This window comes from Rissa tridactyla, chromosome 1, assembly GCF_028500815.1.
Source record: "Rissa tridactyla isolate bRisTri1 chromosome 1, bRisTri1.patW.cur.20221130, whole genome shotgun sequence".
NCBI lineage: Eukaryota > Metazoa > Chordata > Aves > Charadriiformes > Laridae > Rissa > Rissa tridactyla.
Window position 1 is genome coordinate 131,657,705 of NC_071466.1, and position 27,613 is coordinate 131,685,317.

The window sequence follows — 27,613 nt, forward strand, 5'->3', positions numbered from 1 at the left end:
CTCTGCATGGTCCTACTGCTTCAGATGGCCACAGACACTGTTTTATGGGGAAACATGTCCCTCGCTAGTCCTGACTCCGAAGCAGGACCTGCGGTCCTCCTGAACCAGAGTTCTATTGATCTCAAGGAGACTCAGACTTCACTAACAATGTCAAGTGAAACTAGCAGTATTTCTCACCTCACTGAGTGTTTTTAGACTGGAATATAGCTAGTCAACTCAACTTACAAACAAACAGTTATTTGATAAAGCAGCTTCCAGGTTAAAGAAGCCAGATGATGACTCAAAAGATTAATTCCAATCCTGTATTCCAAAAGGAAATCTCAGGCTAAATGTTTATGGAGCATTTGTAGCAACCATTTGCTTGGAGGAAATCAGAAGCAACAGCACTAATGTGTGGGCACTATGGTTATGTCGTCCATCCTAACCTTGGATACCTGCCTCCGCGTGAGTTGGGGGACTTCTTCAAAGCAATTTTAACTGTTACTTCACAAAATACAGGACTATCTCACTTCCCAAAGTTAACATCTGAAAAATAAATTGCAGAAATGTCAATGAATATTTGAACAGGTCCTCTTTTGAATGCCACATTTTTTAGATTTTCTAAATCCGTTTAAAAGAAGACCCGCCCTTAAAAAAAAAAAAAAGAAAAAAGAAAAAAAAAAAGAGTAGCATCTTTTCTTCATTCTAGTAGAACTGAACTGACTGAAAGGATATAGGCTGGCCCTTTTTAATGCCCTACCCCATGAGTATCTTTAGGGCAAATTTAACAGTTAAAGAAAAAAAGAAAAAAACAACTTTGTACATATTTTCTTCCACAGACTTGCAGATTGTTTTCTATTTTTTTATTTCCATTATAAAGGTTTTTGTACAAGTTTACTACAATGTAAGGAACAGATATATAAGCATTTCCTCAGAGTCCTAGATTTCACTATTAATCGTTAATAATAAAATGATGGCTACTTTAAAAAGTCAAATAAAAACAATATAGAAACATGGTCATTAGAGTATTATATATACATATAACAGAACAGCTTAACACAGCCGTACTCATATCACAGTTTCTATTGTATCAAAGAGAGCATACTTTAGTACATAGCAAACAGATTCTGATTTCAACTTCAAATAGACACTTCATATTTACTATAAAAATATTAAATTAAATTTTTAAAAAGCACTCACTCAATCCCCGATGTGTTGACTACATGGAAAACTCAACTTTTGGGAGCAACTGTAAGCCACACAAGGAACAAATTATTTCTGACGCAAATCCTTATTCAGCAGGAACACACTGGCTTCCTAATCGCCAGGTTGTTTTTGAACATAGGTACATTCCCTCTCTCAGTTTTTCTTGATTTTTTCATTCTCTTATCTTGTGCAAATACACGCTCCAGAAAGTTTCACATGCATTTTCTAAAAACTCCTGTCTTCAGCATATCTAACACAGATATCAAATGTTCATTTGTATTGCTATAGCAGCCTCAGTTTACAATCTTGTGAAAGATTTATTCAGTGAAATGGGGTAATGTCACAGCAGCGTATCCGGTTGAGAAACTCATTCCCAGGACTTTCTATAGTGCCCTGGATGGCACAAAGCATATGGACCTTTTTATACTAATGGCACTGACATGAAAGCACTTCAGAGTTAAACTGTACATCTGGAGAGGGTGACTATTGTAATTGTGGTTCATAAAAAAAAATTAAATGGAATACAGGACTTGAGTGCAACTTCCTTTACATAATGTGCATTGACAATGCAAACCAGCCTTCTTCTTTTTGCTTTTCCACCTGCAAAAGAAGAAACCAGTTGAAATTCATACACCATAAGTTTCACACAGACTTGCTAGTTAGGGCTGGCTTCTGTAGGATTGCTACTTATCAGTTCACTGATACGTAGCAATTGCCTGCCACAGGCACCATGCAGGTAGCCACACCACCTACTTTAGACACCTAGGCCACGTCTACCTTAAGTATTCTGAATTTCCCCTCTGGGGGTGCATACTTTGCTGTCAGGGAGTCTTGGACCCTAACTTTGTTTCTCTTTATCATTCCTAATTTAGTTTATTTTGGACATCAGAGAAGACAGTATTAATATCTCCTCATGGCTGCTTTCAAGCATACAAACAGATCTATGACTGGTTTACCAGACTGTACTACTGCCTGGCGTTCCCCAAAAAAGCATCTCACTGTAGTCTATTCTTCTCTTTGCATATCAGGAATCAGAAAGCCAGGTTGGTGGTTTTTCCTCACATTTGGATTTATTTATCCTTCAACAACTGACTTGTGCAACGGCTAGGTAAGAACTCGCTTGCCTCTTAGATGTGGCTCTACCAGCACATCACAACAATTACTTGAAATTCTCTAAAGCCACAAGTGAAAGACTGCCAGAGGTTCCCAGCTCTAACACATGAAGATGCCACAGCTGAAAATGTAGTTACAGGATGATTCACTTGTAAATAACAGCTCTGTGGCAGCAAACGAGTAATGTCACTAGCACTCAGGCCTCCCCTTACCAATTCTCCAGAATCCAGACTGCCATGAATTGATTACTGTTAGGCTCAGTAGATTTAAGGTACGACAGAGCTCTCTCCCCTTTCTTTATCTGCCTTGCTTTTTCCTTCTATGGCACCGCAATCAGACTTTCTGGCCGAAGATTTTTTCAGTCTTACCTTTGGTCTTTGGCTGACAGAAGTTGATTTCACACTTTCTGACGTGGTACTTAGGGGTGAACAAGGTTTGCTAGAGTTGCCTACAGACCTGTAGACATTCAAAATGAGATTGAAAAAGTGAAAAGAGGAAGCGACTACTGGAATCATATGTCACATCCTGAGTTAGGACCCCTCATCAATACTCTGCAACAACTCATGTCATCTGTTGTATGACACGTTGAAGGTATGTTAAATAGAAACAATGGAAGTTGTGAAAAAGCTGTCAGACCTTCGTCCCATTTCCACAGAGTTCAGTGGGATGAAGTCAGGGAAAGTCCGTGAAGCCAAAGAAAAACATGGTGATTTTTCTATTGTGTTCAAGTTCTGCTGCATGGGTAATCAAGGTACTACGAAAATGAAATAGTTAAAGGGTTAATATTTACCTTCTTATACTGGTCATACTGGCAGGGGAAACGCTATCTTCTTTGGAGCTGACCATAGCAACTGCCGCAGGAATAGACACTTCAATTGTCTTCCTTGCGTTTTCTAGGCAATAAATAATAGCTTGATTCTGATGAGAACACAGCAACATTGCACAACATTCATTTCACATTTTCCTATTTTTTGAGGGAGGGGCATCACTCTTCACAATGGCACAGATTATATAGAGCAGACATAAAACATCAGGCTAAACATCAGCCCCCTACCCACTCTCTGAAAATGACAGATATTGAAAGCAGATACTCAGAGCAACTATGGACAACACGCACAGATATAGAATGATTCTTCCACAGATAAACCTTCTGGTTTTTGGCAATCAGAGACTTTGAGACTTCTGATTTCTCTACTTTGTTCCTTTAAGATTCTACTTTTCATGCTGAATTTATGTTACAACAGCCACAGAAGTGTTAAAAGCGTTATGATCCCCCTGCATGAGTCATTGCATATGCACCTGCATGCATATCCACACACACGTGGTCTCTCCTCCTGCTTCCTCTCCCCCTCAAGTCCTTCCCTTTATACACCCTCTGTGGTTTAGGAAGGGAGAAAGGGCAAGTGTCCTGGACAGAGCATACGAACATGTTCACAGGCAGTTCGGCCTGTAATTGCAGTAACTCCATGAAAAGATAAGGCAGGCCTCACCTGCTGTAGATTATTTCTGTTTATAGTGACACATGGCAGCTAATCTATGAATCCTGAATCTGCAAGAATATTCCCTTTGCTAATTTATCTCTTCGGACGACTGGAAGCTTCAGTTACTCCCTTGTCTTAGCTCTAGCAGTAACTCAGCAAGGTAGTCTGATGGAAAGAGCACCCAAAAGACCAAAAACTAAAGTGTAGTTGAGAATTGGATAACCACTCTGCCGTGATTTCTAGAAGCCTCATGTAAATACTTAGTCCTTGTATTAAAAGATTCTCCAGCACAGAGGCTAGTTCTGCCCATCAGGGACTATGTGGCAGAACTGCTCTGCAGACAAGGACAAAGCAAAGAGCTTTACTGTAAAGCAAGATATTTGCAGCAGACTAATTACTAAGAAACTAACTTCAGGAGAAGTTTAGCTGATATATTTTTAGCTCTCTGAAGTAAGGAGTGTTTGTACCACACAGTCATTAACAGCAACTGTACTGCTGACCACAACCGCTGATCCAATCAGATAAGGACAGAGAACTCCCAAAAGGGGAAAACCATTGTCTTAGTAGTTTTTGTTTCTCCTGAAGCTGGGTACTTACCAGTATAATTTAGGGATGGGGGTAGAACAGGAGATACCATTGGAGGGACCATATCAGCAGCAGCTAATTTCTGCTGCTCTATTAGCTGCAACAGTTTATCACGTGCTTCTGTACTCTGACGATTCAGCTCTGCTATTCTTTCCTCCAAGCTCTTCGATGCCACGAGATGAGTCTACTTGGATAATTGGATAATTACTTCCAATTAAAAACTTACAATTTGCACCTTCAGGGAGAGCATGCAATATATTTCAAGTACTTCTACGGATTTAGTTTTTAAACTGAAAGTAAACAAGTAACACCTCCTGTGAAAAATCTGATTTTGTCCCTTTCACTGTCCTGCAACCGACTAAACACAACAATATTTTAAATGGGTCTTTGTACAAACAGGAAAAAACAGCTATTGCCTGTATCATTAAAAAAAGAAAAAAAAGAAAACCCCCAACCATCCAGCAATGAACCACAATTAGGAAAATATTTAATCAGTCAGGTATTCAGGATGGTGTGGGGAAGCAAATGCAGACTTCTAGCAGAAGTATCCTGGGATTCATCTTTAAACCAGGTTTTCATCCACTTTGACCCCTTCCTCTCCTCCTCCAGTAACTGCTTCCACAAAAACAACATTTAAAAAGTTTGCATCATGTTGTACAACTAAATGACTAAACATTACACAACATAATACAATGTGGAAAGCGACAACACTTTCACCCTACATTCACATGAGGAAATTTAAAATCTTTAGGATCCTTAATTCAACAGTAATTCAGCGACTGATGGAATAAAAGTAAAGACAGTAGCAAGGGCAGGGATTAGGGATTTCTGTGATGTAACTCCACTCACTGGTGTGCCACTGAATAGCTACTTACTTGCAGATAAAAGGTTTTCTATGTGAACTAAAGCATTCAGGTTCTCTCTTTCCCAAAGATTTTGGGATTTTCACCACACAGCAGGACAGACAAGACAGATCCAATTTGTACAAACACTACAATCAAGTATTTGCAAGAGATGTACTTGCACCAACTTTAATCTCATGGGCTTTTGGGTCACAGTAGCAACAGGGATGTATGGCATGGATTTAAATACATATTTTATGAGCTTGGCAAGAATCTGTGGGTTGGTACAGTGCTTTCACTGTTAACATGACTCAACCTACAAGAGATATGCCCGATCGTGTTGCAATCACACCTTTTTGCAGCATAACTTTATCCTAAGCTTATAAGCATGCTGCACCCATATACAATGTAGGCCCAATATGAGAAACTACTGTTGAGCTCCTTAGGGAATGATAAAAAAAAAAAAAAAAAAAAAAAATCAAAGTCTCCAAGCAAACAAATTAAAAGAATATTTGGTTTTCTACTCTTATCCTTAAAACAACAACAGGAAAGAAGCAGTCTTAAAGCATCAGTGAGCTACGGGAAAGCAGATCAGCAGAAAGGGGAATCCAGCCTTCCTTTTCTGTTAAATTCTCACCTGTCCTTGTGAAGAGTCTGGACTAGGATTTGCATTTGGTATTGGGTCTGGCTGATGCAGGCAGTCACCTGTGTCTTCAGAGAAGCCTCTGAATTTGCTGAGTTGAGCTTTAATTAGAGAGTTCTGCCGTGTGAGCTCAGCTATCTGTCCCAGCAGATCACCATTTTGAAATAACTCTTCAGCTGTGCTGTTTTTTCTAGTGTCACCTGGGCAGCACAGACTGATTTTCTCATGGGAACTCTCCAAGTCTTTGCCTGCAGGAGGAATTGGTTGCCTTCGAGTGATGAGACAGTTTTCCTCAGTTGTGCTCTGTGTTCTCAGGGAGGAAGGTGAGCTCCTTTCCTGGCATGGTTCTCTTTCGGTGTTTTCAGGAGACTGAGAAATGGCTGTAAATCCTACAAACAAGAAATAAAGGAACAGTAAGGAAAGAGACATGTAATCCTCATCAAGGAAACTAACACTGACTTTATTGCACAAGGCTAGTAATAATCAAGCAGGAACTTGACTTGGAACACCTAGCTTGAACGGTGTTATGTTACTGATCAAAATCACTCTGTGGAAGATCCTGCTGAAAGAACTCACCAGGTTTTATATTTCCTATTGCAAATAGTCTTACATTTACATGACTTTATAATTACAGATTGAAAGAGAAGTCAGAGAGAAGAATATAAATAGTTTTGAATTTCTTAGCTGATAGATAAGACATTACTTCTTAGTTAGTCCTCCTTTTTCCAAAATCCAGTTAGCTTACCCAATAGACTGCAAGTTTGTGTTTTAGTTCTGGTATTTATACTGGGTTGGTAAAAAAACTTTTAGAATAATAAAACAAACTAATATAAGACTTTTTGGCATAATAATAAGTTAGCTATTCGCTCAGCCCTTAAGAAAAGGGAAGCACTCTGGGCAACAAAAGCAGTTAGGTATTTTTTGTGGTCATCATGATAACATAACATAACACGTAACACTGCTACATGTTAAGTCCAAGTTGGATTTTGTGATCAAAACCAGATTTTCCAGCATTTATATACCAAATAGCCCATTCCTTCCCAAGCTTTAAGCCTTTGCCTCTTGAGCAGAGCACGGCATTTAAATTTTACACGTAAATCTGTTTTATATTTTTTCATAAAGAAACATTCAAGAAGTTTAACATTTGTTGAACCATTTAGCATCCTTAACAGCCTTAAAAGAGTAACAATACATTTCTCACACAGATAAACTATAGTGAAGTCTAGGAATAAAGCTTTATATTCTTGTTTCAAATGACAGACCACATCTGACCATTCTCAATGGGACTGAAGCCAGATGTTGTTCTTTGCAGAAAGCTACCTGTAGTTCAATTTCTCTGGATTTATTATGTGCCTCCTTGCAGCATAGGTGACCACCAAAAGCTTGAACTAGATATAAACTTTCAATCGTCCCGCCAATTTCTTAAATCAAAAGGACTTTGGAGTTAATTTTCTGACTTGAAAAAGACTTAGAAACCAACACAGCTAAAAGAGGGGAAAAAAGGAGGAGGGAAGGCACAAACCCCCACTACCGTGCCCTACTCCCTGTCGGCAACCATCAAGCTAGCCATAGATGTAATTATCCGTCTCTCAACAGAGGGTTACAGGGGCCTAGCACATTCAGGAAGACGCATGTGATTACAATGACAGTTACAGGAGGAAACAACTAATTTTGACAGTCACAGAGAGTCCTGCCTTCTGCTTACTTCATTAAGTTTAAACAAGAAATACCTTCCCTAATCACCCCTAATGAACCTTCCTCCTCTCAACAACCAGAATTGAGCTACCGACCTATAAAATTCCTGAAGCCTATGGATACTGACACAAGACTGAGTTAATCTGGTTATCCAGCACCACAGAATTTCACCCAAAACTTCTTCAGCCACTATGTATTAAATGAAACCAAATGGAAACCTGCTCCCAAAGCTTTTAGAAAATCCTCTGCTGGGAAGATTGGCTCAAAGCAAGAGTATGCAGCCTACAGACATCCTGGTTTGTCTGCAGCATGGGCTGCAGAGACATTGAATTTCCAGTCTTCAGTGGTCCCACCATTAAGGTGATAGAGGCTGCATTACACCATCAGCAGATGGAAATCTGAGATGATGTGCTGTACGTCATAGACAAAGAGCTACAGCAGGTCATACAGAAGTGACAATCAAAACCAGTACAAAATAAAAATGCCAGTCTGGATTGCCCACTGACAGGACTGCAGACAGTAGATGGAGAACTGCAGGGGACAGAAAGTCTAAAGGAATAGGCATAGCAAGAAAAGAAATTAAAATCTGGATGCGGGATATTCCAGCTATAGGGTCAATGTGTCTAAGCAGAAAATGCATCTCCGAAGGTAGTGCAAGATTGAAACAGTAACACACTATACAGACTCTCAAGTCTACTACAGCCAGAGAGATCTCACCGTTCTGGAGGGGAGACAATTCCTGACTGCTCTTCTGCCGGGGGGGTGACAACAGTACAGCTGGCTGGAACACATGAGCTGGCAAGCTTCTACCAGGTCCCGCACCACCTGAAGCACCCGACCTCTGGAGAAACTTCAAAGGAAGTTCTTCCTGTGGGAATTTCAGCATACTTTCCCTTCTTCCTGCATCAGCCCTAGGCTCAAAATAGCTCAAATCAGTTTTTTCTAAAGAAAGAGACAAAGCAGAGATAGAATTAAAAATAAATAACTAAATAAATTAGGTTTTGTGCAATACAGAAAATTCTCAATATCAACTCTTACGTTCAAGCACCTGAAAAGACAGACTAGAACATGCTCCCCACACACTACTAACTTCCTTCTGGTCCCCAGGTACAGAACTCTCAGTGGAGCACACAAATTTTCACTGGCCTTAAGAGCAGGAGGAGCTGTTATACACTGCCTCACAATTTCAGGATACTAGTAAGAAATCTGTTTTTAGTCCACGCACAAGACTTACAAACACATAACTTGTGAGGAATACGTATTTCAGTGAGATGCATTTGGTAATACTCTCTTGAGAAAAGCAGACATACGTATTTGTCCTAATCAACCTATATTATAAATTCGATGGCAACAATAGTGGACTGGAAAACAATTCAAATCTTTTTTGAGCTCTCTGATGATCTTTTTATGCCTTAATTCAAATCAGACATCTCTTCAGTAAAAGAAAAGAAAAAAGTTATTCTTCTGTATTTAACTACAACTAGCTTGTGTCTACATTGCCATCTATTTTGGACTACAAAATTAATACCATGCAATCAAACTTGTAGCTAGCTGTGAGACCACAGTAATTTCAACATGCTTACATCCACTGCTCCATCAGTACTATCTTTGAATTCTCTCTTCACAATTTTGTTCGGGATGTTTGTTCCCAAAAGAGAAGTTAGTGGAAAATTAAGCAGAACATACCTGATCCCAAAATGCAAGAGACAAACAGCACACTTCAAAGGCAAAGAGCCAGAAGAGGCTGTTTGCCTAAGATGCTGCTTGCAGTTCACACTACTGAGATTGAACTTAAAACCTGCCACCCACTATCCAATGACCATGGCAAGAAATGACAAACATCTTCCTGCCCAGTTTCACCGTACAGAACTATGTTTCCAAAACATCCTCCTCACATGCTATTTGTCAAAATTATACGCCCCTCACTCCTCTCTCAGCCATTCTTGTCTCTCCAGAGAAGTCCTATGTTCACTTACACATGGTGTCTGTGCTAAAACTAGTGATCCCAGATGTTTCACATCCAGTCAGATGCCTTAAGGGTACAAGAGATCTCCTTCAAAATGAGGAGGAGGAAGAAACATTTTTGTAATTTTAGGAAGCTTTCCTCTCAGGAAGATGCCTCTTCTTGAAAAGAGAGACCAATATGGAAAAAAGATTTGGAAATTCTAGTCTTGCAGAACTGTATAGGAAGGGTTAGGGGTGGTGGTGGTTTTTTTGTTGTTTGTTTGTGGGGTTTTCTGAGGGGCGCTTTTCTGGTTTGTTGTGTTTTATATTTTCAGGTAGGATTATTTGGTTTTGCTTTTACAAAGCCTGGGTAAATCACAAAAAAGGGATCTGGTATGTGGCTTCTTCATGACAACCCCACAGAAGCAGTCTGGAAGAAAGTTTTTGACCACAAAAACATCCACAAAACCGACATTTAACTAAGGAATACAAATAGCTCCAAAGAATCTTGGGATTCACAAAGAGTTACTGACCTTGAGAGCAAAACCGATGCATTTAAGCAACCAGTTGGGAAGACAGCTGGGAGAAAACTCCATGGTGAAATAATGTAAAAAGTACAAGGTGAATCATGTTTGGTTAGTCTGGCCATCAGTGCTACTGAGTTAATTTAAAATGCTTCTATGTTGTATATCACTCAACTGGTCATTTACGTATGAAATAAAGTCACAAATATCAAGGAACAGACTTCTGCCTGGTTAGTTAACAGGCCTCAGCAGCTGCTGTTTCTGGTCAGCAGCGACCTCCAGTGTCTTACGGAAGAAGCAATCTCATACTGTCAGGCTGCCTCAGCAACAGAGATGGGGGATCCTGATTCAGTTGTTGTTTGGGTTTTGGGGTTTTTTTCCTCCGTCCCCCCCCCCTTTTTTTTAAAGGCCCTCAGAATAAACCTGACTTTGTTAGCCACCTTAATGGGTGAAGGCTGCTCCCTCCCTCTTTTTTTTTTTTTTTTTTTTAAAATATAATACATTACATATCACTTAAAGCTCAAGCCCAGGACTTGGCTAAAAGGTTAACCTTGAAATCCTGATCCAGACAGAAGGATGCCAGTGGGGATGGAATACAACCTATAATACTGTCAAAAAATAATCTGTAGCAAACTGCTTGTGCTCCAAGCAGAACCCATGGCATATGAATTTCCAGAAGCGAGATTTATGCTCATACAACAGGATTTATTCAAATAAACATCTATTAAATACCAAATTTTCCACTACAGGGAAGAACTATACACAACTCCCATTTCATCCTTCACACATGCATGCACACACCTTGGCCATTCACTGGACCTTTGCTTGCAATTCCCAAATGGTTTGGACTTTGTTCTCTTCTAGGTTCTACCAAAGGGAGGTCTTTAAATGCTTGTGTGAGAGAGATCAGCTGTTCATCTGTTACCATCATGTATTGCTGAAGCTTATTCTAAAGGATGAAGGAAAAACAAAAGAGATACAAAAACCTGTATTCTAACATCAGGAATTAGATTATATACCACAGGCAGCTCTGAGAAGAAATATGGTCTCTTAATACACTGCATGAATTTGTAGGATTCCAGTGAGGTATTAAATATTGGTCCCTCCATGTTTCTTATTTATTTTTTCTCCTGCCTCAAAGAAATTCTTTGTTTTCCCCTTTTCCTAACTCATCACCGCACTTCCTCTCCAACACACCTTTATTGCTTCATTCCCAAATGTAACTGTTCAACAAATCTACTTCCACTGCAAACTAAAAAAACAGAAAAATGTAGTTTTATATCTAGTCTGCTCTGTTGCTCCGGTAGTATTAATAGTAAAGAAGAGTGGAGGTAGATGCTTAAATCTTTAGATTGATAAAGTAAAGCTCAGTTTAATAGAAATAGAACTAGCATTTTCTCAGACTTTAAAGTTAAATATCATACAGGAAGATAAAGTGTTGATTTTCCAAACATTCTTTCTCCCCCATGCCTGCTATTGTCATTCTCAGACTCCTCATTCAATTTTATCATTTTCTTCCTGCTTATTGTTAAAATCTCCTGAACATATGACAACGCATCTCAGCACACGTTTGCAACACAACTTAGTATTCTAACAAGTCATTCTGAGCGAGATGGGGGCTTGGTACCTGTATAGTAGTGTTTTCTTCCCTCACTAGAAGTATTTCTGCAGTCAGAGCATCAATCAGTTCTCTGTGTTCATTCAACATCTCCTCATGCTGCTGCCTTATCACCTCTTTCTCACGCAGTTGCATTTCACTCTGAAGAGGGACAAAAAGTTACAAACCTACTATAATCAATATAGATTCATATTTGGAAAAAGGAACGGGTCCATATCACATCATACTGTAACAGCTCTTCCCACTTTTGCTAAATTGACTTCATTACTTTCATGACAAAACCAATTTTCAAGGCTTGAGAACTCTCAGAGAGCTTACTGTTCCTTCTTTGTTACTCCAGAACACGGTAGGGAATCCTATACATCCTTGTCCTTCTGCCTTTAAAACTTTACGGGCTATAATTACACAAGCATTGTCTCTCTGCATGGATACCACTTTATAAGTCAGTGAATCTTCATGCAATAATCAAACGATTACAGTGTGATCAGGTGCATTGATCCCAGTCAGCATCCTGTGCTACTTGTGCCTATTCTTTAGTTTCCTTAATTCATTAATGAAGACAAAGTTGACTAAAAAAAGGAGCTGCTTTCTAATGTTTTCCCTCAGAGAGAGAAAAAGTTCTAGAGGGTTTCATTCATTTTATTTGTTTTAAAGAAGACAAAAAGGTTTCTTTCTGAAGTAATCTACTTGAGCATGAGGCAAAAGACCTTACTGTAGAACCTGTTGCTTTCAAAAGATATTATCCATCTATTATTTTAAGATAGACCACTGCAGTAGCCAGGCTTCCTGTACAAGACATAAAAGAGTCCCTTCCACCTCTAATGAGTAAATGGCATACACAACTGACACTTTTTGGGCCATTGTAGCTAAAAGACAGACAGGGAACTACTGGAGAGAGTCCAGCATAGGGCAACCAAGATGATTATGGGACTGGAGCATCTCCCTTATGAGGAAAGGCTGAGAGAGCTGGGACTCTTTAGCCTGGAGAAGAGAAGGCTGAGGGGAGACCTTATTAATGTTTACAAGTATCTAAAGGAGGGTGGGTTGAAGGAGGATGGTGCCAGACTCTTTTCAATGGTTCCCAGCAACAGGACGAGGGGCAATGGGCACAAGTTGGAACATAGGAAGTTCTGTTCAAATACACGGAAAAACTTCTTTACAGTGAGGGTGACAGAGCACTGGAACAGGCTGCCCAGGGAGGTTGTGGAGTCCCCTTCTCTGGAGACTTTCAAGACTTGCCTGGATGCAGTCCTGAGTAATGTGCTGTAGGCAATCCTGCTTTAGCAGGGGAGTTGGACTAGATGATCTCTAGAGGTCCCTTCCAACTCTGAAAAATTCTGTGATTCCGTGAAAAGTGGAGGCTGCAAAGCCACCTAAACACATCAGAAGTAGCAGGTGGAGTCCTTTCCCAAATGGTTGCCTGTGTTTACTCAAAGGAATCCCTGAATAAGAGAAATACGTCCCATCTCCAAAACACAAAAGACGCTGAAAAGCAATTGGCGTAATCTTTTCTGATACACAGAGAAAATTAGAGCATAAGATGCCCATAACGTACTGTAGATTATTTTCTGCTGGCATTGGGACCAGAAATGAAAAACCACCAAGGAAGAAGTGCTAAGACACAACAGCTCCGCAGCCACATGAAGTGAATGAATAAATAAGTCATTTTGAGAATAAACATCAGACATTGTCACTAGACAAGAAGACGGGAAGATATACCCTCCTTTAAGCATATCAGACAGGCCATCCATTTTCTGGTTCTCTTCCACCAAGACAGAACAGCTTTTCTGTATTGATCCAAGTGAAGCAGGCTGGCCCAGAAAATGGAAAAAATGTAGACAGTCCTATCTTTTTAGAAACCAAAGACAGCACAAAATAAGAACTTTAACCCTGGTAGCAGTGATGAAGCCTATTGATCCCTTAGATCATCTGGATGAGCTATTGACTCATCCTACATAGCATTAACCTAGTATTGGAGGAAAAGCTTCCAAGCAGATATGCACGGGAAAAGCATAAGAGTTAACAGCTGTATACACCCATTCCTACTATCGGCTAAGATTTGGGTCTCATATACCCTGAAAGAAGTATCTTCATTCCAGACCACTGCCAGGTGTGCCTCTGATCTCGTAATACTTAACACTGCATCAGAATATGCAGAAGCAGACACAGAGAACATAGCAACACAGATTAATGTAGTATGCGTATACTCTAACTTTTTGCTCTGTGAGTCTGGCAAAGAAATAGCCTTCTTAGTAGAACAGGGGAGGCAGGGGGGAAATTAACATTAACGTTCATCAGATGACATTAAAATTCATTTAGGAACCAAGTCAGGTTCAACCACTTCCCTTTAAGAATTCTGCATAGCTTGGTAAACATTTCAGAAGTTTCTTTTTCCCCCTTCTATCTTCACTAGCTGTTTCTTGTAGGAGTTCATTTTTTAATCACATATTAATACAACTTTCATGAAAGATTCAGTAATTCAAGTTTCTCTTCCTACTTTTTATGTGTAATTTTGAGAATGAATTAAGCAACACCCTTGATCGTAATTCTTCTGCATTCAGCTTTTCTGCAGCAAAACTGGAAAATATTTTTTTCTTCCCAGAAGAGGAAGGAAATCTTTCTAGAAGCTTCAAAATCTCTTGAAGACTGGTTGTTTACCTGAAATCAGAGGCTTTTTAAATATCTGCTGCAAGTCACCTTCTTGAAATGTATTGCCAGCTATAATTCAGGCATTGGAACTTTGCTAACTCTCTTGGCTAGGCAAGACAGATGGTGCACACGAGCACTTGATTTATTCCTAGCATCACAGGGACCAGGTCTTAGAAATCCTCAGACAAGCTGAGCTTCTTCCCAGTGAACTCTCAAATTCAAATTATAACTGAAGCTCCATCAAAAGGGGAAAAGTCAGTGAAGATTATAGATGCACACCGTCTATCTTGAGCAAATATGAATATGATTAACCACGCTTCGTAGCTTGAGCAACTTCTGAATATTTCTACTCATGAATTTAGGTAGTAAATCTAAAAAAGTTTCGGACAGCTCTGTAAGCAACAATCAACTCCTGGAAGGTAGGAACGATAACACATCTGTTAAAGTAGAAACAACATCATAGAGGTGCTCAGAAAAAAAAATGGGAATACAAGTAAGAGTCAGCATACATGTTCCAAAATAAGTAGTATCCTTAAACACTCAGACTCCTTGGCCTTCTGTCTGAAAGGATAAAAGCTCTTAAGATACATTGAATATTACATTCATAAGGAGAAAGCAGCAACTGAGAAAGAAAAAAAATGACTAAGAAAATCTGGAGTAGTTTTGGAGGAAGCCTGAGGGTCAAGAATAACTCATTTCTGTGGAACACAAATTAAAGACAATTTAGATAGGGTTATGACTGCAATTATATTTATAATATGAATTTGATGCTATTAAATTGATGTTTTCCTAATAAATGGAAAACATTCTATTGGAAGTCCAGAAGATGCTTCCACATAACTGCAAATGAACCAAATTTAATACTCTGCTTTGGTATTACAACTTTAACAGAGAACAAGCCTTCTTAACTTCTTTTAAAAATAAGATCTCCTCAGCCAAAGTCCATCTTCTGATGGTAGTGGCTTTTCACTCTTGAATTGATTATTTAACATTTGCTTCCGAGGCAGGTCTTAATCAAAGTAAATTCTTCCATACAGATTAAATACAGAGGAATACATTTTTATACATCCAGACAGAAAAAAAAAGAATTCAAATTTTAAAATAAGGTGTTTTGGGCTTTTTTCCCCAATTATTATACACTCTGAAAAGGAAGCAAAATAGGACAGCTCCACTTTCATTAGGAATCTATTGCCTTTGCTATGAAGTAGAGCACTGGGATTTAGACAACATATTCTGCTGCATCTATTAAGAGCGCAGAAACTGCCATAATCTGGTTTAAAATTTCACAAAGGCCAAATGAATTTATGAGCCACTGCTGCACCTTAAGCAGCTCTGGGTTAGATGAAATTAAAACCACTGTTCTTTTTTAAAAAGGAGTTCTGCATGGCTTACAGGTAATCTAATTTATGGAATTCCATTGACACCCAGCTGTGCACTGCCATAATGAGCACTTCAGGTCACTCTTGCTTAATGCGAAGTGGCTGCTATGGATAGAAAAGAGAGCTAAGGAACCCCACAAATAAAATTGGGGATTTGGGTCCACTGCTCTAGTGACAATAGCATCACCTTTGGGAGGCAAAGGAAAAAAGTGAATTTGCAAACAAGGCTGTAGTTAATATCCTGCTACAACTCTGAACATATATAAATAACAAATTTAAAACTATTTCAATTGGTATTTCCTGCTAATAGTCACTGAAAGACTTTGATTGCAGTCAGCTCCTCCCTTTTCATTAGGGACACCTCTCTGTTCCTAGCAAACTGAAAGTTTTAACTCCTGATTGCACACAATCCAAATAATAAGCGATGATAATCAGACTTCAAAGTAAACTGACTGGAAGCCATGAAAGACCAAAGTTTACATCTGTAAAGTAACTTTATGTCCTTTTTCATTCACTCTGAAGAAGCAATTCAAAGTCTCCTCACCTCTTTGAGGTAGCGCATTAAACGACATAGAGCATTCACCAGTGACAAGGTAAACCCAGTGAGGCCTTCACTACTCTTGCTTTTTTGAACCTCACGCCCTGTACATCGTTCATATTCCTCCAATTCATTCTCCACTTCACGTATCATGCGGTTGAGAACATCTAGGCTGGACGTGTTATCCCTCCGAAGGTCAATGGGGATTGCATTAGCTGGAGAATCATCTCTCCTCTGTCTTGCAGAGTTCTGTGCAGTTTGTTTTCTTTTCACTGAGTGGAGGGAAAAAAAGAGTCATTGGAATTTCAATCTGTATAGAAAGCTTTGCACTTCCAATGAAATTACATTCTTTATTGAAGGAAATCAAAGGAGAGGCTCTCTCTTGCACTGAGCTGAAACAGACCATCAAAGAACATCCCCAGTCATTCCAGTTACTGATCATCAAAAAACACATTTTCTGCCAGCACATCAGTACCTCTCAAGTATGACTGTTTTGTGCTTTTATCTCAGATATCTGTTAATACCTTCCTCCTCCTCAGTTAAAAGCATGGAAACAGTTTGCCAGTGAACAGCCAGAGAAAAATACGAGCTGCTTTCAGGTCCCATACTTACTAAACAACTCTTTTACAACAATCCTTTCATGTTACAGTTTATATCTGATGTCAGTCCCCACATACAAACCTGTGTAGAATATGGGGACTGAAATGCATCAAGTCCGTGCAGCATAGAATAGAAAACTATATCAGAAATAGAAAAGCCCTGGAGAGAACTACATTACCAGCAAAGTCATGGGTAGCATCAAAGGGCCATATTTATCCTTCACAGATTCCTATGGACATTGCTTTGCCAATGAACATACAGAATACAATATACAAGGGGTTGTGGCAGGCATGTCCATCAAGACTCAGCTGGACAAGGTCCCTCCCTAATCAAACTTTAGAGTTAGCCCTGCGACGACTTCCAAAGATCCCTTTCAACCTACATTTTCTTATGGTATTAAGGACCCTGGTCAAAGGGAGGTATGTTATTTTTAAAAGTACTAAACTTTTTGCTGCAATTTGTTTTTGTTTCCTTGAGTTCGGGTTCAGCACTTGTCTCACAGTGTAAGTGGAGTCCACAGTCTCTTCTTCATCTTCATCCTGAAGTCTTGAATGGATTCTCTTGACAACATCAGTAGCATTCAGGGCTAATTTAAACACAAAACAAAATGAAAAATACACACATGAGATATTTCGGGTAAGTTCTTAATAGCAATATGTAATAATTTTATTAGAAGAGCTGGCTTTTTAGCCTGGAAATGCATTTGAGCTAAATTAGCGCATCTCTGTCTCTTACCCCCACCCAGAAAAGGAATTCCAGACAGGATCCTGTGAACAGCCCAACAACCCTTGAGAAGCTGTGATTTGGCAAACCCAACCTGACTGATCCAATGATGGAGAAACAGTTGTTGGAGTCAAAGGTACATTTGCTTCCTGTGATAAGGTATGTTTTCTCTTATCCTTTTCATCCCACAATGGAGAATTCAACAAGGAATTTTTTTCTCTCAATAACCGAAGTAGCCTAGATTCAAAAGAAACACAACAGTGACTTGTAATACGATAATAGCATGATTCTAGATTATCTCTACAGTCTAGAAAAAGCTTTTTAAAACATCTATAACTGCTCAGGTGAGTTGCCAGCTCACATTCATTCCCACTCTGGATGTTACAACAAGCAGTTTCCCTAGAATTCTGAGGTCAGGAAAGGAGGAGGGAGAGAAACAAAAAAAGTAACTTAACTATCCCTCTGTAACACCCTTTTAACTCCATCTATTTCCAGTGTTAAGAATGTGGAAACCTGAAGGGATATATCTGTATTGACCTGTCAGAACTGATGCTGGATTTGAAAGTCAGAGAGTCATGGTGTCCATCTCCTGATTGATAGGCTGATAATGCTTCCTCTTCCTCTTCATTAAGAGCCTTTTTAGGAGACAACAAAGAAAATAAAAGGGACTTCAAGCAATTTCAATTTGTCTTTAGGAAGAAGTTAGAGATCAATTTTCTGAAATTGTTTCAAGAAGAAAACCAAAAATATTTGTTTTAGTCTCTACCTCCAAAACGAAATTTAAAGAAATAAGAAAGAAAACCACACATCTCTGTAGGAAGAGTTTTGGGGGGCTTTAGTACCTAAGAAATACTGATACTGACAATCGTCTCTGAAAACAGCACAGCATGTGATTAATTCAATATCCAATATTCTATTTGGATCATTTATATTAAATAAAAAAAGACCACACACACACAATAGGATAAAAAACGCTTTAAAGACTGTACCAAAACAAATACAGAGATACAACAGGCATAAGATGGAAAAAGCAACCTAAATGACAGCATTTCTAAAATTTCAGCCATTTGACATCATAAACTAAACAACCTTGTAATAAGATCTGCAAAATTACATTTATATTCTATGTGTAAAATGCCACCAGAACAAAATACAATCCTATCTATACAATCCTACATACCACATTTGAAGCAAAACTTAAGCAATCAAATTTGGCATTAGGGTTCCTCAAACTACCAGATTTCTGCACTTCTGGGTAGGCTTCACCAGATAGCCTTTAACTTGATTTTTGTAAGCACATAAGGAAAAGAAAATCTCACAGAAGCTCAACAGACAACTATCAGTATGCATTTCTTTTAAAAATGTAAGCCTATCCTGCAGCATGCATCCAGTGATACAGCTTATAAAGACGCTACAGTTAACTCTTCATATTAAAAAAACCAAAAAATAAATATCACATTGAAATACACAACAGAGCAGTACTACAACTCAAATTGCAGATATTTGTGCAAGACAGTAGGAAACAGGATTAGAGAACCATGAGAATATGACATCATCACTTTCACTCCCACAACCCTTTTGGTCTTCATCAGTGAGCTGCTTTCTGGGAGTGTCATATGCCTGCTCTCAAACCACAGCGAGCATTCCTGGTACAACTCATGTTATGAAAAGAAAACAGAACACAAGGGCAATCTAAATGAAATTTTAAACAAATTTAAACAATTTTTAAACCATTTAAACACATCTAAATAATTGTAAAAGAACGTGAAGTATTAGAAGCTAAACTTTTAGGACTAATCAAGGCTGTGGAGTTAACTAGGGTACATTTACATGTGTGTTATCAGAAAGAAACTGGAACCCAACTAGTTATGTCCCCATTTATGCAGACACAATTAGAAAATCAGAGGCACGTTTCAATACCTAGCAATTAGTTAAGTGATACAAGAGTTGCTTTTTTAGTCTGTAATCACTTTGTTCTCTTGCTGATAATTACAGAATTTAAAAGGGAGAGCATGCTAATATGAGAGAGCTTCTATTAGACACAAGATGTTTGTTTTTCATATTCAAAGCTTAAAAAAAAAATAAAATCATGATTCCCAGAGTCTCACAAAACAAACTCACCTCCATTTAACACCATTTTCTACGTACGTTATCAACGTGGTATACAATACACAAAGGACAGGTTTAGGTCTGCTTGGAACTCTATCTTTGAATATTCTTATTTTGTGCAAACAAAATAAGCCACTGGACATGCATGGAACAGAATATACATTACCTGGGAATTCATGACAGATTCACTAAGGATGGAAAGCTGAGAGGGAGGATCACATTTTTGTACAATGGGTCCTTGAGATGATTCTAGGTCACAGTTAGGAGCCATTGTTACATTAGGGAAACCTAGAGGAATCAGACAAAACAGGGAAGAACACAGAGGACTTGGTCTGTAGTATGTCGCAGGAGTTTGTACCAAAAAGCAAGTTCCCATACTTTGCACAAAAACGGTCACAGGGGTGTATATCGCTTTAAACAACTGCCAAAAGCCAACCACAGAGTTACCTTAATACATTCGACCATGTACCAGGCTTTTGCCCTTCTCACCTGTGTAAATACACTTGTGCAGAAGCAGCATGTAGGATGAAACAGTCATTATAAGCAAAAGAGAATGGCAGCCTACAGAGAAAAGAATCTAAGCTTCAGATTTCGTATGCAAAGCCAATCCTACGTTTCAGTAGCATTAGGACCCACAAACCAGGAGACGAAAAGGAAAAGCCTTGTTCACGAATTGCTGATAAATCTTCAACAATATCCAAGAACAAGCAGTCAACCCATATAGCAATGAGAATCATAATTGCTAAAGTGGCTTGAACTGGTGCTCTGTATAGGCCAGTAGCTTGGCTGTGGAAATAGTCAGCACGAGGTGTTTTACAGTAAGTGATCCGAAATTCCTCAATGGACCGATACAGTAGCATAACCGGCCACAGCTCGCTTTCCCCTGCCAAGGGAGGTGTTATCCTAATCTATGTTTCATCCAACATTAACAGGATGAATCGTACCACGTTACATGATGAGATGAAAACAGTTAAGAAGAATACTTTGCAAAGCAAGACTATTTATGAAAAGCAAGGAGATAAATCTTAACTGTATTACCACACATAAATAAGATGGTCTACCTGTTCGCGTGCGAGGAGCATTCCCAAACAAGTCTTTTGCCACAGCCATAACCTGACCAGATCGTTCCAATACATCTTGCAAATGGTATTGATCAGACAGAATCTGAAAGTACAGCATATAAGGAAATATTTCATACTTCACAGACTGATTTTTCCTTTGTTTTTCTTAGGTATTGTTCTTCTATACAGTTAGCAAGAGAACAGCCAACAAGACAATGTTTGCAAAGTTGGTACTGTGCAATTAGATCCCAATTGAGATAGATCAGAAAACAATACTTCATTCTAATTAACTAGAATTCACCTTGTTTTTCTGAAAAGTTAAACAGTTATTACTTCTGGGCCCCCCATCAGCACTGACTCTTTCTCTGTAGAGCAAATCCTCTCACTCCCTTCTTCTCCTCTCAGCCTGACACAAACAAGAGCTGGGTGTTTATGACACACTCATCAAAACAAAGACATATATCTGGCAATTTAAAAAAAAAAAAAAAAAAAAATCAGTATGCATCCTCAAATGATTTGATCTCAAAGTTGTTGAGTCAAAGAACACTTATCTACATCTGACAGACACCCAAAACCTGCACTATTTGATTAGATCCAAACCAATTTAGACAGATTTCTTTCATTCAGCCTTGACTATTGAAAAAGCTACCTAAAAATTAAGCCACCTACCACCATAAAGGTTTCAACAGGCATAAGCACAGATGACTACATCTGGCATCAGAAGACATTTTGGGAATCTCCACACGTTTCGCACAAGGCACAGCTACTGTATTCAAGATCTTTCTCCCCGAGTGTTTGAAGTCCATCACTGGCATGACAGCTGCCTCCTAAGGACGGAGGTCTTGGGAGTGCAAAGCAAGATGCATTCAGCTACTGTGAGCCAAATGGAGACGACTGGGGTTGTGGCTTCATGGACAGAATGCAATTCAAAACTCCTCACTGACTCATGGTTTCATTCACTAAGCTGGAAATGACAAACTAAAATTATATCACATAACCTGGGAAGAAGGTAGTTATTCTTAAACACCCGAGAGGAGACCAGATATGCAAGTGACCTCCACTTTATCGTGGTTAATCAAATTTAACCAGAGAGACTGCAAGTACTTGAGAAGATCCCACAGAAAAGACAGGCTCATGTATGGCCTCCTATTCAAAATCTGAGAACCGAGTGACAATTTTTGTCCCCCCAGTAATCGTAAGAGGGACCGGTTTGCAGCAGTTTCAGAGCATTATATGCCATTATCTCCACAGAGCCTCTTTCAGTGTCCATTGATAAGTTTGCTGGTTTATATTCAGCCTCATTCAAAAAATTCTAGGCAGTGCCATTTCACTTGTTTCTCCCCCAACCCCCTGTTTCACTATGCTTTGTTATGTCAAGAAGTTTCCCCATACACCTAGTTTCCACATTTTTCTACTCTTTTGGGTCTGAATTACACTGCAGTATAATACACTTCTCCTCATAACCAATTTAGCAAATCAGTGAATATTCATCTTTCAATTATCTCACGTTTACTTTTTCAAATCACTATTCAGCTTTCACTGACTATCAAGTCTTTCCATTTAACCACCTGACATCAAAACCATGCAGGTTTTTAGACAAAGTTATGCTAAATCTGCAGAAAAAAAAAAAAAGAAAAAAAGTTTACCTGTCCCAAACCACGATTCCTTTCCCTAAGGCAGTTAAAAATAAAGTGACATGTTTAATCAGGCAAAAATTATCCTGATTAATTTGTTTTCACCCTCCCTACTAGATCTCTTCCAGCATTAGCAGGTTCCTAAGCTTTGCCCTATGGCTGAACACATTATGAACATTTTTAGAACATTGCTCCCGAGGTAGATTAGCTCAGATTTGCCTGTGTTCCCCAGAAAACAAAGTGGTATCAGCTTCTAACCCCTCTAGGCCCATTTACATGCCCTGGACAAATTCACTGAGTGCTGTACTTTGTCCCAGTTTTAGTATCACCTATGAATTTAATTAAAATTCATCTTCCCTCCTGTTTCAGATTGTCATTACAGATAATTAAACCAGACTAATCCTAAAATCTCCCCACTATGATAATCCATTCATGACCTACCCTTCAGTGCAATACACTAACTTTATTTTAAAAATAAGTTGTTGTAAGACCAAACAGTGTGATACCTACACATTCACAATCCAGTTACAGAGGTGAACTCATATTATTCTTTCATTCAGATTTTTAGGCAGACAAATCCCCAAAATATTAAATTTTCCTTATCCATTTTATAACTTTTGCTGTCTTTCTCTTCAACCTACAACTACAAGAAAAAACACACTAGTAGCAGCATCTTCCTAGTTTTTGTCTCTGAGCCTTTTGCAGTTGAGTAAGATTCAAGGTGCTTAGGAAGCTACACTCACAGCAGTAAAGGAAAAGAGACCACCAAGACAACAGAGACAAGGAGACAATCCACAGTGGTTGTGCTCTACTGGGAGACACAGGCTGAACAATCCCCCCAGTTACTCTGAACAACAGGACCTAGCAATTAACACGGTTTAAGCTAGGAACAGGCAAAAATGGTGACTCTCTTCCATCTATTTTATTTTTCTCTACAAAAAAGAAGATGCCAGTGTTTCAAACAGAAACAGACAGATGGGGTTCATCCTGCCTGGCATCATCTCCTTTTGTTTTCCTGTCTAGAAGCATCTTTTCTGTCGTTCAGAAGTAGACACAGGGTACGTTGAATAAAGTTATCTATTAAATACAAAGGGGAAAGCCACTCAGGTTGTCATTAGAAATGGCAACAAATACAAAAGACTATTTCCTAACCATGAGTTTAACATCTGCAAAATAATAAAGTCACATAACAGGTAGTCCAGACACATCTTAGAGCACGTAGTCTAATCTACCTTTGTGATACATAATTTATTTCTGCGTGGAAGTCTTATTGAAACTAGCCTGCTATTACATTGGGGAAATTGTATAAAAGTCCACAGCTTTTTTGAATACTATACTAAAATGCACTTGGCGGAAAAGTATGAAAGTAACAATGGTCAAAATTAAAAGTCTGAGGCTTGATTAGCACGATATCCTTAACACAAAAATTCTACTGTGACCGCAGATAAACAGGTGTCAAATAGGAAACTAAAAGGTGATCTTTAATTTCAAGTACTTTCATTTTTTCTGTCTATGCTTGAACATTCTCAAACGTTCAAATCAGAACAAATCAGATCAGAAAATGACTTCTGAAAATTTACAAAACATGAAAGAGATAAGAGGTCTGTGATGGCTAATCCACCGCACATTTACAGGACTACTAAATCACATTTATTTTAACTGCTAGGTGAACATTGTTCATCGTTCATTACCAACAAGAACAATTCTCAGTTTGTACTGATGTGATGATCAAGTGCTGATGAGGTCTGAAAGCTAACGACTGTGTTTTGAGACTAGTTTTCATAACATATGGCAAGGAGTCCCCTGCCACGTGAAAGAAAAGGATGTCTACTACTGAAATCCCTTTTCAGACAGTGACAGCTACTGTCTCTGTTAGCTAAGATTAGGTTTGCTGCTACAGTTCAACATTCAAAAGCAAATTAAACAATGTATTTTCAGTCAGAGTGCTTCAGAATACCTAGAGAACAAGCTGTTCAATCCCCAGATGACAAGCTTGTCTGCTACCAGCCATAGCTCCTCAACCTTTGTTGTGTCAGTTTTCCTTCCAGACAAGCTCTTCCTTACCAACTTCTTGCCTCGACATTTCTGCCACACATTTGGGCCAGATGACTCCACATTTTCTCTGTTTAAATAAGCAATGGGAGATAAGGATGTCCCTCCCAGAAAGAGAAATGTTCATGTTTCCATCAAGGAAAAATACTAGACAGAGGGAGGAGAAGGCAAGATAGCAATAAGAACACAAAGAACACACATCTTTTTCACGACACACAGCTCAACTCTGCAAACAGTTCCTGTTCAGACGCAAAGAGGGCTGCTGAATTACAGAGGGCATAGCCAGGCACCAAGGATCAAATGCGCAACTGTATAGATCTGTTAATATGTTATACAGCCTACTGCAATCACTGTATGCACGCAACAGATAAAGGAGGGAAAGTGAACGCATATATGAGGTCAAATTATCCAAAAAGAGGAGCAAGTGTTGACCTATGTGCAAGAGTGGTTCTCCACTACTGCTGCAAACAATCTGCAGCAGGCTGAATGTGCAGATTTAGCTCTCACCTCATGCATCAGAGTCAATTTCCTTTTCTCCAAGGAATCATCAGCAAGTTGGTTTTGCTTCTTCCATTTTCTTTTCAGTGCTTTCTCTTGCAGTTCCAGATGAGCCAGTGCTTTGTTTTTTGACTTGTGTATTTCATGGCGACGCAGCTATGTAAACAAGAAAGAAACATTTCAAAACAAAAGAACAATCTAAAGCAGAATTTGCAGGGTAATGCTAACAAACTCTTCTTGATTTTATCATTCATGCGCTTAATACTATTTATGTTAACTTCCTCGGAGTACCAATGACTGCCTCACAAACATACAGAAGTGCAGAATGCGATCAAGACCAGCCAAATTTAAAGCGGCTCCAAAGGTGAATGGGGAAAGTCTCACAGTTTCCATCTGCCCTATACTACTGACTCAGTAACAGTTTTCTCAGCTGTAAAGGGAGGAAAAAAACAAACACTACCACCTATAATATGCATAAAAAGACATCATGCGTTTTCCTCATTTAACACTTTGAGTCAAGAGAGATATTCCCTCTCTTCTTCTAACAATTATATATATATATTTATATATATATATTCAGTTTAAATACAAATTAAACAAATCAAATGCGTGAGGTGCTTGCTAAAGCGTCTGGAAGCTATCAGGCCAACCATTTATAGAATCAAGTCTCTCTCCACTCTTGGGCCCATCTGTCCTGACTAACCTGTCAAAATTTATAAGCAATAATAGCTCATGTTGCCTATTCAATCCCAGTAATCAGTGCTACCAAGGAAAATTAAATGGAATTCACTTATTTTGTAATGAACAGGTTGTTCATGATAAAGAAATGATGTTAAATTGTTTAAATGAAAACTGAGTATCCTCAGAATTAGAGAGATTCCTAAAATAAAGTATGTCTTTCAGTCCTTACAGCAGAGACCAGACTTAACTTCAACTACTCCACTGAGTTTTTATGTATTTATGCTTTTATGATGGTATACACTTTATTGAAATAAAAACTATTGCTACTGCTTCCTAATGGAACAGAAAACTGAAAGACACCAACTGTCAGAGCTGGGGATGCACAATATCATAAACAAAAAGCTAACACTAAAGTGACAGTATTTTCAGAAGCTTAAAAAGGGAGATTAAACATTGGCTAAACAGATAACATCTGGATAAACAGAAAACATCCCTGTAAGTATGGTAAACACTGATGCTAGATAACCAGCTAAGTCTCCTTACTACAGAGAAGGAACCTTAAGGAATATTAAACTTACTATGTCCTCAGCAGTTGCACGGTGGACTGTTAAATCATGGACGGTACTCTGCAAACAGGAACCAGAGAACACATCGAAAGCCAGAACTGAGGACAAACTGATTTTTTTTTCAAGTTTAATTAAGAAAACCCTCTAAATTACAGTATAATTAGCATAAAACTACACAGTGTGTGCGTTTTTATGGCACTGCAAAGCATCCCAACTTCAGTGAGGTAGACGATCGGCAAAAATACCCCTATCAAGACTGTGGGCTCTCTTCAGCGTCCGGAGCAGGCTGCCAGCGCAGAGGCCTAACCCCGAGCAGCACCAAGGGGGCGAGAGGGCCCATGTCCACGCCAACTCCCCGCCACGGCATCCCCTCCCCGCCCGAATCCACACACAAATCGGCTATGTCCGAAAGGGAGCCCCCCAACGGTGGACGGTGACCTCGAGGGGTTCCCCCCAAGCCGGCACGCCCGCGGGCACGGAGGCTCCCCAACCCTTCCCCGGCAGGGCCACAGCGCGTCCTGCGTGTCACCCAGGAGAAGCAGCGCTGCTCCCCTTGCAAGGAGCGGGAAGAGCCGCCGAGGCCGCAGCAGGCCCGAGGCCCGGCCCGGCCCGGCGAGGTAGGGTGCGGGGGGAAAGCACTCACGTCCCAGTCCCGCTTAAGCACCGCCGGCCTCCTGGGACCCCTCCTGCCGCCGCCGCGGGGCCGCGGCCCCCGCAGCAACGACATGGCCGGCCCGTCCGCGGGAAGGAAGGCGACGGGCGCGAAACGGCGCCGCGGCGGAGGCTCGAGCGGGCCGCGCGCGCTTCCGCCCACCCACCGTTGCCATGGGGACGGAGGCGGTTATTTCTTTTGCCGTCGCCGCCCTGAGGCGGTTAACGGCTCCCCCCGCGCGCCCCTCGGGGCACCCCCAGAATCGCCGCGAGTCCGAAGGGGAACCTCCGGTCTCCTCCGCCCCCGAAACGTCCGCCTTATTAACCCCTCGTGTGCCCGCCGCCGGCCCCTTCAGGAGGGTAGGTGTCGCCGGTGCCCACGGCTGCATCTTCCCCTTGGGTTTTCCGTGAGGAAACAACCCCTGCCCGCCCCTGGGCAACACCTCAGGGGTGCAGAGGACCTTCTGCCCCCCCCGAAGTAGGGCAGTGCCTTGGCAGCTCCGGCTTTTGTGGGGAGGGAGGCTCTGTATACTCCACAGGGAAAATCTATATGAGGAATGTCACTCTTCCATGTCTTCCACCTTATTTTTTCCACTCACTCGTTTCATTAATAGCCCACCCTGCTGCAAATACCCTCCCCAAGCCATCTCTCAATGTCTCTCTGAGGGAAGCCTTGGAGATTTCACCATGCGAAAATATGTTTCAGATCCTGTTATAGGTGATTAAGAGCAGAATGCCACACAAGCTATTAAATTAACATGATATCAAATTAAAGAGTGGCACTTGACTGTGTTTTAAGAAACAGATCTCATTAGCTGTGCCACTGAGGAAGGGTGTACCTC

The 27,613-nt window shown here is 39.9% G+C and overlaps 1 protein-coding gene across 1 annotated transcript; it reads right to left on the reverse strand.

Moving 5' to 3' along the window:
• Positions 1–802: 802 nt before the first annotated feature.
• On the reverse strand, positions 803–27,020 carry SPICE1 (spindle and centriole associated protein 1). The gene is made up of 17 exons (XM_054222213.1): positions 26,764–27,020; positions 26,133–26,180; positions 24,883–25,029; positions 20,690–20,792; positions 19,795–19,916; positions 18,057–18,154; positions 17,614–17,756; positions 17,242–17,382; positions 16,203–16,468; positions 11,640–11,771; positions 10,814–10,961; positions 8,262–8,486; positions 5,844–6,238; positions 4,377–4,548; positions 3,089–3,191; positions 2,667–2,754; positions 803–1,785 (listed from the first exon to the last, which is right to left on the reverse strand). Exons 1-17 carry the CDS (start codon positions 26,845–26,847, stop codon positions 1,732–1,734), a joined length of 2,469 nt encoding a protein of 822 aa, XP_054078188.1. The 5' UTR covers positions 26,848–27,020; the 3' UTR covers positions 803–1,731.
• Positions 27,021–27,613: the final 593 nt, after the last annotated feature.

What these genes read in the sequence shown, in the direction of transcription:
- SPICE1 (XM_054222213.1), bottom strand. Translation starts at nt 26,847, where the DNA reads ATGTCGTTGCTGCGGGGGCCGCGGCCCCGCGGCGGCGGCAGGAGGGGT. An exon ending in TGCTTAAGCGGGACTGGGAC is followed by an intron (nt 26,181 to 26,763) that starts GTGAGTGCTTTC and finishes TCCTGTTTGCAG; the next exon opens with AGTACCGTCCATGATTTAAC. An exon ending in ATTGTCTCCCCTCCAGAACG is followed by an intron (nt 6,239 to 8,261) that starts GTGAGATCTCTC and finishes TCTTGTTTGTAG; the next exon opens with GATTTACAGCCATTTCTCAG.